This window comes from Hoplias malabaricus, chromosome Y (genome assembly GCF_029633855.1).
Source record: "Hoplias malabaricus isolate fHopMal1 chromosome Y, fHopMal1.hap1, whole genome shotgun sequence".
Taxonomy (NCBI): domain Eukaryota; kingdom Metazoa; phylum Chordata; class Actinopteri; order Characiformes; family Erythrinidae; genus Hoplias; species Hoplias malabaricus.
The window spans coordinates 21,574,691-21,588,231 of NC_089820.1; the positions used below are offsets into that span (position 1 = coordinate 21,574,691).

The window sequence follows — 13,541 nt, forward strand, 5'->3', positions numbered from 1 at the left end:
TTTTGTTAGCCCAGCAAGATTCCACACTCTAGGTCCAAATAAAAAATAGACTTCTAGTCAGATAGAGGGCTATAAAGCCCACCAGCATTGGACTCTGGAGTAGGGGAACTGGTGGCTGATGGGTTTATACCCTACTAGCTTGTACTTGGCAATGGAAATGGCTAAAGTAGTGTAGCATGTTAGCTATAGCTGAAATCAGCACCACAGTTGGAATCCTGTTGTATTGTTTAGTGCTTTTCTATTGTGTATGTGTGTTGTGAACACAGCTTGAGCGATAGTAGCACATTAACAGGTATCACTTATTAAAAAAGGTGTACTTTTGGACAAATGTTTTTAGGGCGAATCCCATTTCTCCCATTACCCCTAGCATTCGCTTTTATCTAGTGTCTCATGTCTTATCAGGATAGAGGTATAGGGTGAAGTGTTATGGCTATACCACCCTTCAAACTGATTTTTCAGAGGCTTACTTCAAAATGTTACGAATGCCTTATGAATCACTGGAAATATGGCCATGCAAGCAACCAAAAAAAATCATAAGTATTTTCTTCTTTAAAACCTAAGATAATCATTGTGTTCTAATATTAAAGTAGATTTGAAATCTTATCATTTGAACTTCATTACAAGCATAAAACATTAGTTGTATTCTGATGTCTCAGGCTCGTGTGCAAAATCACAACTCAAAATGGTTCTGGAGGCAGTATTACCTTTGAGGCAGAGCGAATGTAATTGTTTACCAGCCAAAAAGGCAGGGATCAGTGTGATTGTTTAGAACATACTAGGCAGACATTTTCAGATACTGGTAAAGCTCCACCTAGGACCTTGAGGTATCCCTGCAATGAATGTGGAAAAATAAATTCACTGTAAATGTTTCTTTTCTTTTTTTACTGTAGACTTCATAGTTTGTTGGAAGTGTTGCAAAAATTTCAGTATTTTTATATTTTTTTTTTGATTGAACAGAGGATAAAGGAACTGCCTCTGAGGAAGCTGCAGAATGTTATAATGCTCTGCTGCCTCACAAGCAGTAGTCATAGCTCAAACATGCCATACTTCTTCAAAATCTGCCTCAGAAGCAGCAGAGAAATCAAAGAATTCTTCAAAGACAGTTACATGACAGCAAATCTAAATATTGAGAATTATAAGACAGACCTTAATTTACAGTAATTATAAAAAAGAAAATTATGTTGCAATAAGGGCGGCACGGTGGCGCAGCAGGTAGTGTTGCAGTCACACAGCTCCAGGGACCTGGAGGTTGTGGGTTCGATTCCCGCTCCGGGTGACTGTCTGTGAGGAGTGTGGTGTGTTCTCCCTGTGTCTGTGTGGGTTTCCTCTGGGTGACTGTCTGTGAGGAGTGTGGTGTGTTCTCCCTGTGTCCACGTGGGTTTCCTCTGGGTGACTGTCTGTGAGGAGTGTGGTGTGTTCTCCCAGTGTCCGTGTGGGTTTCCTCCAGGTGACTGTCTGTGAGGAGTTTGGTGTGTTCTCCCAGTGTCCGTGTGGGTTTCCTCCGGGTGCTCCGGTTTCCTCCCACAGTCCAAAAACACACGTTGGTAGGTGGATTGGCGACTCAAAGTGTCCGTAGGTGTGAATGTGTGTGTGTGTGTGTGTGTTGCCCTGTGAAGGACTGGCGCCCCCTCCAGGGTGTATTCCCGCATTGCGCCCAATGATTCCAGGTAGGCTCTGGACCCACCGTGACCCTGAACTGGATAAGTGTTACAGATAATAAATGAATGAATGTTGCAATATTTATTTCTTCAAAAGACTTTCTGCCGGTCACAGCAGACAAACACGAGTTTAGGCAGAGATTTGCCCATTTATGGTGCTCACAACATGTCAGGTTTATTCCAGCCTTTTGGCTGGTAACCAATTAAATTTGTTTGGCATAGCTGGCTTCAGAATCATTTTGAGAAGCCGTTTTGCACACAAGCATTTCTCAGTAGTTAGCTAATAACTTTCCAGTTCCACCTTAAATGCTGAAGCAATTACATTCTGGTACCTGAGACTACTGCAATATTTAAGGTTGAAATAGTATCTTCAAAGAAAAATCTCACTCCTCTGATATCACTGCAGACTGGGTTGTATCATTTAACAACTACACCTTTAGCTGAGTTCCCAGGAGCACGGTGACATTCAAAAAGGTACAGGGGTATAAATAAAAAAAAAAAAAATGGAATCTGACCTAAATATGCAAGCTTAGTGATTAAGAATGTGAACTTAAGAATGTGACTTTTGACTTATGGGCCTTTTGGAAAAGGCGTTCCTTCATGGTGTTTGTCCTTGTCCTAGGCTGGGACGGCTGGGGATGCACAGATAACACTGAAGCTTATTCGTATGGATTCCAGCTGCTGTCCACCCTGCTGCTGTGTCTCAGTAACCTGATGTTTGTTCCGCCCGTGGCCATAGCCATAAGGAGCCATTATCTGTTGGAGGCGTCCGTCTACATCTTCACCATGTTCTTCTCCACTGTGAGTGCCCTGTGGATAGTGCAATGTCTCTGCTCGGTTAAACCAGCGTAGAGTTTCGACTATAGATCAGATCAGCACCACTTTTGGAATAGTAGAGTTTGCAGTGAGGCATTCTTATGTCCAGCTTATTGCTGAGCTTTATCGTTTTACCTTGTCTTTACACACACACACGGCAAAAAAAAAAAATACTGAATAGTAGTTCATATTTATATTAATATTTTATATAAATAAGCATACATTTTATATAGAATAAAATGAGAATAGTCATTTTTAAAATAATGCAACATTTACCATGAAATAACAAAACAGTGGGAGAATGAATTAATTATAAAATGAATATTATACAGGGCGGCATGGTGGCACAGCAGGTAGTGTCGCAGTCACACAGCTACAGGGACCTGGAGGTTGTTGGTTCGATTCCCGCTCCGGGTGACTGTCTATGAGGAGTTGGAGTGTTCTCCCCATGTCCGCGTGGGTTTCCTCCGGGTGCTCCGGTTTTCTCCCACAATCCAAAAACACACGTTGGTAGGTGGATTGGCAACTCAAAAGTGTCCGTATGTATGTGTGTGTGCGTGTCTGTGTTGCCCTGTGAAGGACTGGCGCCCCCTCCAGGGTGTGTTCCCGCCTTGTGCCCAATGATTCCAGGTAGGCTCTGGACCCACTGTGACCCTGAATTGCATAAGGGTTACAGATAATGAATGAATGAATAGTATACATTACACAAAACATGCTTTACAACATATTAGATCTCCTAATACATACAGCTTGTAGCACTTTCCAGAATATTAAGGCTCTTCTGCTATGCCCTAGATACATGCCCTTTAGGTTTTAGTTTGTTTGTGTTCTACACTGAACATATTCTGGTCCCCCACTCTCTTTTGGCGTCCTGTAGTTCTACCATGCCTGCGATCAGCCCGGGATCGTTGTTTTCTGCATTATGGAGTACGACGTCCTGCAGTTCTGTGATTTCCTCGGCTCCCTCATGTCCGTGTGGGTCACTGTCATCGCTATGGCCAGACTCAAGTCCATCATCAAACAGGTAACAGTCACTGGGTGGGTTTAGACTGTGCACAAATCAAATTAACCCCAAACGCATTCAGTGATGTTGACAGCTGAGCTCTGGGGTGGCCAGTCCATTCTTAGTTATGTTTCTCCAGCCTGAGTTCACACAGTGGACAGAAACACTTACAGATGTGTTCATTTTCTCCAGTTTCTTTTTTGCTCCTGAACAAGTGGATCTCCTCAGAGATATCTGCTGAAAAATGAGCACCTCATACTAAAAAGATGTTTTGATTGGAAATGAAATAAATGAAGGGTCTCTTATTTAGAAGAGTATTATAAATATGAATGCTAGCAATCTGTTACACTTCCCAGCAATCACAGTGCATTTAAAGGTAAATCTGTGTGTGTGTGTGTGTGTGTATGTGTGTGTGTGTTACAGAGAGAGAGAGAGAGAGACAGAGGGAGAGAGAGAGGGGGGGGTGGAGAGAGAGAGAGAGAGAGAGAGAGAGAGAGAGACAGAGGGAGAGAGAGAGGGGGGTGGAGAGAGAGAGAGAGAGAGAGAGAGAGAGAGAGAGAGAGAGAAAGAAAGAAAGAAAGAGAGAGAGAGGGAGAGAGAGAGATAGGGAAGGAGAGAGAAAGAGAAAGAGAGAGAGAGAGAGAGAGAGAGAGAGAGAGCATCGACCATTTCTTTGCTTTACTTGTTAGCTGCTCCCCAGACTAGATCAGTCAGGAGGGAGAAAGAATTAAAGAGAAAAAGAATGAGGAGGGAAAGCATTAGATTAATGTGCGGGCTTCTAAGACACAATGTGTGTGTGTTGGTGTGCGTATGTGTGTGTTTGCAAATGCACAGTCACTTATCTTGCCCTCCCTGGGTGGAGCCAGAAGTCCAGAAGATTGCAACGATTGCCTTTTAAATCCTGAGTTTAAGGTTAGATTTAGGTTTAGATGTAGTATTACTTGACTATAGTGATCCAGAGGTTCATGGAAGAGCATGTATAAGTGTGTACATTTATGAATTTGTATAACCATCATTGTGGGGACCTCATGTCCTTATGATAATTCAACAGCATGTCTTGCCCCTGCAGTGAAATTTGAATTCAACTCAAAGTCAAGGTTTAAGATCAGTATTATTGTATGCACTGTAAGTCCTCAGAAGTATAGTCCGACCATATGCTGTGTGTATCTGAGAAGGGGTGGAAGACATTGTACGTACAGCAGCTGCATTTCTCCAGGGAGAATGTGTAAGAGGGTGTGTGTGTTTTTGCTGAGAGCAGCAGTATGTGGGCACTAATCAAATCACCCATCTCACATCAGCAGCAGTGTCTGGCAGGACTGGTGGGGGGAAGATGGGGTGGGCGAAGGGGAGGGTGGGCAACTTTATAAGAAGCTGCCTCCACTGTCTGTCTGGCTGAAGGTAGGCCCAGCAGGCTGGCCTTAATTGGAAGACATGTGGATATGTTTAACCCAGTCTAGGACCCAGTTTAAGGCATTCTCTTTCTTCCTCTCTCTCTCTTTACTAGGTGCTCTACCTGCTGGGGGCCATGTCTCTGTCTATGGCCCTGCAGCTGGATCGCCACGGCCTCTGGAACCTGCTCGGCCCCAGCCTCTTTGCCTTAGGCATAATGGCCATCGCCTGGGTAAGACCCTCAGTAACACAGCTGAGCTGCTCAATCATTCATGGCCTAGCTGTCAGGACACCGTAAAGCTTCTGGAGTAGTGTTTTAGCAGCAATGTACGGCAAGCCTTTCCTCGTCGCCTTCACTTCTCTGGAAGGCAAGCTTTCTAAGAAAAGGATGCATTTGTTTCAACTTTTATGAGCTGTTACAGGAATCATCTCCTACATGGTACTTGCATTTTATTAAGCTTTCACCAAACAATCCACTTATACCAGTCACAATTGCTTTCCATCACCATATTCCAACCCGAGTGACACAGTGGCACAGCAGTAGGGCTGATGCCAAACAGCTCCAGGTTCCATCCTCGCCTCAGGTCACTGTCTGCGAGGACAGGAATTTCCAACCTCTCTTTATCCATGAAATCCTGTTTCTGTCACTGGACCTTCATTTTCCATTTTGTCACAAGCATCTTGGCAGCTCCATTATTTTGAAGCCTACCCCTGACCAGTGAACAGTTGAGCTGAAGTCTTAATAATTGAATATGAATTTCAGGGACATTATTTTGCACTGGACAGTCCTTCCTCTGCCCTGTGAAGGTCTGGCGCCCCCTCCAGGGTGTGCTCCTGTCTTGCGCCCAATGATTCCAGGTATGCTCTGGACCCCACCGCGACCCTGAACTGGATAAGGGTTACAGATAATGAATGAATGAATGAATTTCTTCTGTGTTCTGTAGAAGTGTACAAAATTGAAAACCATCCAGTGGACTCAGAGGATTCAGATTTTTGTCCATAATGCATGTTACAAGTGACCAAATCTGAATTTTATGGTGAAAATCAAGTTTTTTTTTAGGGACAAAAGGCAAGAAACTCCGGCCTGGAATGCACTAAAAGAAAATATTTTTAATGTACTTTATTTTTTACTTTGTTTTTTAACGTAAAATGGTTGCTTAAAATTAAATCATCTACATCAAGATATAATTTGAGAACACGTTACATATATTATCTCTGGATGTAGATGATTTAATTTCCCATTGAAGTTATTTCAGAGTGTCTTTTTTACTCAGTGTGGCAATAAAGCCTACAGATATGGCTTGAATGTGATCTGAATTTATAAGGTCATTGCAGATTTGCAGACTCCAGAAAACCTGACCTGCTCATATCAGATATACTCAGGAACCAGATCTGAGCTGCCTTTCTGAACAAGGTCTTAGTAATTTAAGCAGTGTAACAATTGATATGCACTCAAGGAAGCTGAATAGTCATAATCTCACTTAGTTGCCTCGCCAGCGGCAAGGACTACCAGCCAAGGCTCTTGCATAGTAGGACATTCAGAGATATAGAATGGAAATGAAACAGGTGTTGTTTTGAGGTCAGGAAACTTCAGCCAGAGTGAAAAATAGGTTTCTGTATTTGGAAAGACTTGGCAGGACATTGCCTCCATGCTAAAAAAGGCATGGCAGATTCAGACATTTTTCATGGTTTCACAGCTGCCAGAGCTGAGTCACATCAGAAACGAGTTGTAGACTAAAGTTTAGACACATAGCTGACTGAAAACAGAGCAAGACAAATATGTATTGTGTCATAATTGCTTATGTGGTGGAAATAGCTTGAAGCTTATGGCCGTTTTGATCTTTTTGTGCTAGCTAGCATTAGCCTTTTCTTGACCCCATTGCCTGGAGCGTGCTGTACATGTTCATTTGCGATGTGTTGGGTCATTCTGGGTCAGGCAATCCAGCTTGTTGTCTATTCCTGGGACATGCTGTGGACATATTGTTGGGATATTGTGGCATGCGTTTATCTTGGCTAGGGTGCTAGCTAAGATAAACAGAGGGCCCTGACATTACCTTATCCAGATGGTATTAGTCATGCCCTTATAGTTCCATTACCAGTCAGCTTGTTCTTTTTCGTTAACTCTTCTCCGGGCCATAATGTATTTCCTGAAGTGAGTAGATAAAAAATAATGGGTGCTGGGAGAGGAAGGGGCTTAGCTGTAGCCTCTGACACTGGAGTGCGGTGTGAACATTGGCTTTAGAGAAGCCTCCTTTGAGTCGAACTGTGGCGGATATGTGGAGGATAAAGTGGAGAAGAGTGGAGAAGAGCAAGAGACGACACTGATGAGCATGAATCACTTGCTAAATGTAGCTAGCCAGACTTTCTGATCGATTTACAGAAGGACAAGAGATTGGTGTGTGTCTGCTGTTCTTGGAAGACGGAGACTAGAGAAGAGAAAGCAAAATAACAGATATTTTCAGTGTGATTGCTGTTCTCCCACTAACACCACCCCCCCACCACACACACACACACACACACACCTCGGTGTTTGTATGAAAAACATGAGGCGTAAATGAGGTTTTGAATAAAGTATAGGCACCCGGCACCCAGCAGGCAACAGACATTTCATTACATGAAAATGGATGAGCTCATACATACAGAAAAGGGGGAGTGTTGTTTTTTAAGCATTGCAGCAGCTGTGACTCACATTAAGACGCAAAATATTGATGCAACACATTCATAGGATGATGGGAAAGTAGTACTTTCTGGTTATTAATCATGATTAGATCTGTAGATATATAAATACATACATTATGTCTGAATTTTTCTAGCTACATGCCCATAGGTTCTTTATATCTTCTTCTGTCTTTTAACTTTTGAATCCACTGTTTTGTGATGTCACAAAGCCAACACAATCACATACATCCTGAACCGCTTCCTGTGCGAGGCACAATACGGGACAGACAATCAGAACAGAAGTGCGTTTACATATGTCAGTCTTAAAGACACAAAAAGAGGGGTTGGAAAATGGTAATCAACAAACGAATCATGAACTTTTGGAACATAAAATTGGAAATGTCTTTATATGTAAACAATAAAACACAAGGATTATGTTTCAGAACCCTGCAACAGACCACAGCCCTGTCAGGGGTGTGTTCCTGCTTTGTGTTCAGTGATACCATCTACACTCCAGACCCACTCTGACCCCTGGACAGGAAGAAGCTGTTACAACAGATGAATGACTGAATAAATGAAAGTCAAAATGTCTTCTGCACCAGTGGATAAATGCTAAGATGGAGGAAGCAGGACTCACTCAGAGTCAGTGAATGTGAAAATGTTAATGTCAGTCAAAATGTCTATTTTTCTAAATTAGTTCTTCCACATTTTCCTCTTTATCAAAAGCAGTCTATAGAAATGCTTAATTTTCTCAAACTATATGCTAACATTTTAATTTCCAATCACTGTGGAAAAAACAGCCTTCCATCTCCAAACATTTCAGGAGAAGGAAAACACTTATTTTTCAATGTAATTCCAAACCATCCATCCATTCATTCATTATTTGTAACTGCTTATCCAGTACAGGGTCGTGGTGGGTCCAGAGCCTACCTGGAATCATTGGGCGCAAGGCGGGAATACACCCTGGAGGGGGCGCCAGTCCTTCACAGAGCAACACACACACATTCACTCACACACTCACACCTACGGACACTTTTGAGTCGCCAATCCACCTACCAACGTGTGTTTTTGGACTGTGGGAGGAAACCGGAGCACCCGGAGGAAACCCACGTGGACACAGGGAGAACACACCAAACTCCTCACAGAATTCCAAACCAGGTTGAGATAAAATATTGCCATCTGTGTCTATTACTCAATCAACCACTCCATCAGTAAGACATCAGTGAGCAGTAAGACAGTAGCTGTTAGAGATAATGAATTAAAGATCGAGGATGCAGGACAGTTGATCAGTGATACTGTGGGAGTGTAAAACACAGGGCATGATCAGGGCAACATCAGGGAGAGCATCAGGAACACAGCATCTCATTGCAGAGAAAGAATACCAGAGAGCAAGGTAAAACAAGGGGGCAATGGATTAGTAGATTAATGGAAAAACCAGGGGAGAAAGCCATCCACAGACGAAGTGAGCAATCCAGCAAAAGAAAGGCAACATACATGAGAGAGAGAGAGAGAGAGAGAGAAATAAAAAAAAGGTGTAATAATGGTCATAAGACAGAGTTAATACAAAATTGTGGTAATATGTAACCTTTGTAGCATGCATGTGGATGATTAACCAGAATCATACATGAAAACATAGACTTTCAGTTTAAATTGAAAGATTGAGATTGTGCCTGAGCCCCAAACACTAACAGGGAGGCTACTGCAGTGAAGTGGAGCATTTTTCCTGCACTGATTTTCCTAAGAGTAGACCGGCTGCCTGTGAGCGAATAGTAAGTGACGGGTGATAGGGTATGAGATGTTCAGTGAGAAAACCAGTGGGGTATCCATGTGAGACTGTGTCTGGGACTTCCCACCACTACACACATTTCTGGATGCTAAAGACAGTGTAGTATTTGCATATTACTTTTACACACATTTGCCCAAATACTTTAAATAATTTCTAGATTACGTATTAGTTCTTTTACTGTTTACTGTCCTATGCTGTGTTGTTTAAAGTGGGCTACACGTCACTTCATTGGTACTGATTCAGTGTAGTTCTTGCCACAAGGGAAATTAAAGCTTTGCTTTTTGGACATTTCTGGATTTTTTTCTCAAATATTTCATTCTGCCATTGGCTGACTCTGTGGATGCAGAACCCAAATTCACAGGACACTTTTTTGATATGCTATATGACCAACTTCCCATTGGGAAAACTTGCCCTTGATACAATATTGCGGCTTTTAAGATGGCCGCCATGTCATAGCCTTAAAGTTAGCCCCCCTCACCCATTACTTGCAGGGTAATCAGATACAAGTGTGTCCTGTGACTTTCGACTCACCCTGTATATGAAATTTCAAGGCTAACTACTGACACGTGTTAGCGCTAGGTTAATCATCAGAGATCAAAGACAGGCATGAGTTAATGCTTTTAATTGATATCTTCATTCTTCTTTTTTTCCATTTTCATCCCACACTAACATATCTCGGGTGACCAGACATCCCGTTTCCCGTCTGGATTTGGCTGCGGAGGGTTAAGCTCCCTCTAGTGATCCACAGGCCCATCCACCTGAATAAAATTCATTACGACACCTACAGGTAGGAAAGAGAATAACAGCCTTTAAATGCAGGAGCTTGGCACTTAAGGGTACAAGCAGGGTAGGAGGTCACAGCAATTAAATGACAGGCACCTAGCACTTCTAGTGTTAAACATCATCAGTTTCCTCTCACTTTTCTACTTGTTTAATATCTTTACACACAATAGTTATTGTGATTGATCTGAAATGGACAATATATATTTTTAAAGCAATACCTAATTCCTTAATTCTCATGTTTGCACTTTGCACAAGTGATTTTACATTTAAAAATGTGTTTTTTCTTTTCATGGACCGTTACGATTTGTAGTTATAAACAGTGGGCCATGAGGTACAAAATGCTGAGACCCTCTGTCAACAGCAAACACCCACCCTACGTATATAGGCTTTAACTGATTTAGAATCAGAGTGGCATTGTGGTGCAAAAGGTAGTGTCATTGTTACAAGGGACCTGGGGTTGTGGGTTTGAGCCCCAGTCTGGGAGTCACTGTTTGTATGGGTTTCCTCCCGCAGTCGAAATTCACACGTTGGTACATGGATAACATGTCCATAGGTGTGGTGCCCTGTAATGTGGTTCCCGCTTTGTGTGCAGTGACCCTGAACTGGAAAGGTGGTTACAGGCAATGAATGAATGAATGCTTTAGCATCACAATTCATGGAATGGTTAAATGAGCATGTACTTTTAACAACCAGCTTCGAAAAGAAAAAAATCTGGCATCAGAAATTATCTCTCCCTAAACATGTCTCAAAACATCTTTCCAGTTTGCAATATTTTTGGTTTGTTTGCATTTATTTGTGTTTGTATCAATGAATAGTGAAAATCTTAATTCATTGCGCCTCAGAAACCACCGCAACAGCACCATCTGAATAGGGTGTGCTTATCTTTTGAGGATCATTAATATCAGCTTGTTTATGGCATTGTTTCAGCCGGGTCTAGCGTGGTGAATGTGCAGAGACGAGCTCAAATTAGATCAGCGGAGCAGAGCAGAGGGCTGCAGTCGTGTAGAAGCACGAATGTGACAGAAAGAGGAGGAGGATGGAGAGACAAATTAGGGTTGAACAAGAAGGAGAGAGAGAGAGAGAAAAGAGACAAAACAGAGAGAGATGTGTGGTAAATTAGCATTGCCACTGTTACTGGGGAGTACAAGCTGAGCTGTCTACACAGGCAGCAATTGTTTTCAGCATGGAACTGTGAGAAAATGCTTTCGATTTGAGGCACAAAACGCCAGAATTCTGACATGCCAAGTGTCAAGGAAGCATTGATTCCTGCATCATTCGATCAATATCCATTCTCCTCCTCAAAGCCCTCACCAAGGTGAGAGATGAAGTCCATTTTACTGAAGTATGTCTTTTCAGAATATTTACTGGGTATACAAATTTATTACACTACTCTGCCCTGGGTCACGTTTTATTCAAGCTCATGGATGAAGGACACTTATTCTTACCTTTTATTGTGAAATGCAACCATTTCTAATCAATGAGATAGAAGGCTGGAAATTGAGATGAATGTCCACGAGCTTCTGTTCAGCAGGCAGTATGTGTTCATTAGAGTTACATCACCAAGAACAACTTTTACAATCAATTTTGATCCTGTAACTTTTTTTTAATATAGCTGAATATTATTAGCTTTTTATTAAAAAGCTCAAATATGGGTTAAATGAAAATAACACCTGCTGGCACAATTCAAAAAGTAAATTATTAGCACAAATACACCACTCCAGCTCATCTTAGAGACATTGGATGATGCCTCATCACTTAGTGTGTGGGACAAAGTTTGGCTTATGTGATGTCAGGTCTTCCACAAGACCGGAGCTAGCGATAACATCATTCACCTCGATAAAGACACCTCTGAACCCTGGGGTTCAGAAGGCTAAAGGGCTGTTTCACAGAGGTTCTGACTAACATATCACACAGGTGCAGATGCTGTGGTGTTTTAGGTTGCCATGGAGATGGCAATCGTAATTATTCTGCAATTATTTACACCCTGACAGTTCAGAATAGGCAGGATATGGGTTTTTGGACCTTTACAATACTGTATAATGTTGTATCTTGTGGCCAGAATGCGGTCAGAATATCCTCATATATCTTCTCTGCTCCAGATATGAATTTGTGATAGAGGCTTTTCTAATGCATGAGCATGAGCGAGATGGTCCAGTGTGTGATATATAAGCATCAGTCATGTGCTCCATAATGAACCTGCAAACAACAAAATCCAAATCATGTCACTGGGTAGAAACGCTCAAGTTAATCAGCAGTTAATTAGTGGGTTCTTCTGTGAATCAGCTGCTTTTCAGAACACAGAAATGCAAGAGAGAACTTCACAATCCAAAGAACATTGCAGTTCAGGAGAGGAGTTTTATGAGTTTGCTGTAACATTGCTGTGAGGATTTGATCGTATCCAGCCATTCTCACACTCCCAGCTTGGTAGCCTACTGTGACTGGGGGAGCCACAAATCAATTAGATTGCTCTGCACAATTAAGGCAAGAAAGTGCAGGTAAACACAAGAACACATTGTGTCAGAAGAAGACTAAGGCAAAAACGCAGGAGAAGACTTCTAGGACACGAGAACAACATGCCAGACGTAGTGTAGTAGCTGTGTGGGAGTTGGAAAGTGCGGAGTAGGGTGATACACAGCGGAAAAGTAATCTGAAATTCCATTAAAAAAAAAAAAAACCTTTCCATAGAAAATTCATAATAGCTGTCAAGGTTCATCTGTATTTTTCTGACTTACTTCACAAATAGAGGCATATTTATGAGAGAAAGATGCAGGGTTATGCAACAGTGGTGAGACAGTAGCTAAAATTTTAAATCTAAGTGCAGCACCATGCAGCTGTACTGTGATGGCGAGAAAGGCATTTTCACTGTTAATGGTGTGATTCAAGTCCAGAGAAACAACTTTGGGAGTGGGTGTATACAGTCAACGTTTGAAAGCAAGGACACACCGTCCATAGCACTATTCTGAGGGAGTATGTGAGAAATAGCACCCCTTGTGGTGTAATCCTTATTCAGGAGTACCTGAGTCTGCATGTGAGTGAGTGAATATATCTGTATGTGATGGAGTGAGTATGCTTGTGAATTACTATGTCAGCGACTACTGGAATATTACCACTGCACTACACTACCTACACTATTCGACTCTACTCATTTTGTTTTGTAGCTGGTACCTGGTTCCTACTACGACCCATACAAAATATTTTGTGTTGTATACCTGCATTTTGTCGTTTAGAGGGACTCCCTGGCCAATCGGCACTTTGCAAGGTTTATACATTACAGTTTAGTCCCTAGTTGGCTCGGTTGGAACCACAACCAAAAAAATGGAACTCATTCCAGGCACCAACTTTGCAAAAAAACTGATCATAGTCAAATAGTGTAGGTACCATGCAGTGGAAAAGTTACTGAACATATACAGGAGGTCCTCGGGTTACGTCAGTCCCGAGTTACGATGTT

At 42.1% G+C, this 13,541-nt stretch overlaps 1 protein-coding gene across 1 annotated transcript in view; it reads left to right on the plus strand.

Annotated features, from left to right (window-relative positions):
• LOC136679078 (transmembrane protein 8B-like) overlaps positions 1-13,541 on the plus strand; it is a 227,492-nt gene that overhangs the window by 209,115 nt on the left and 4,836 nt on the right. Inside the window, exons 10-12 of the mRNA XM_066657358.1 lie at positions 2,281-2,459; positions 3,352-3,498; positions 4,982-5,098. Coding sequence (XP_066513455.1) covers positions 2,281-2,459; positions 3,352-3,498; positions 4,982-5,098 — 443 coding nt within the window. The remainder of the gene's footprint in view (positions 1-2,280; positions 2,460-3,351; positions 3,499-4,981; positions 5,099-13,541) is intronic.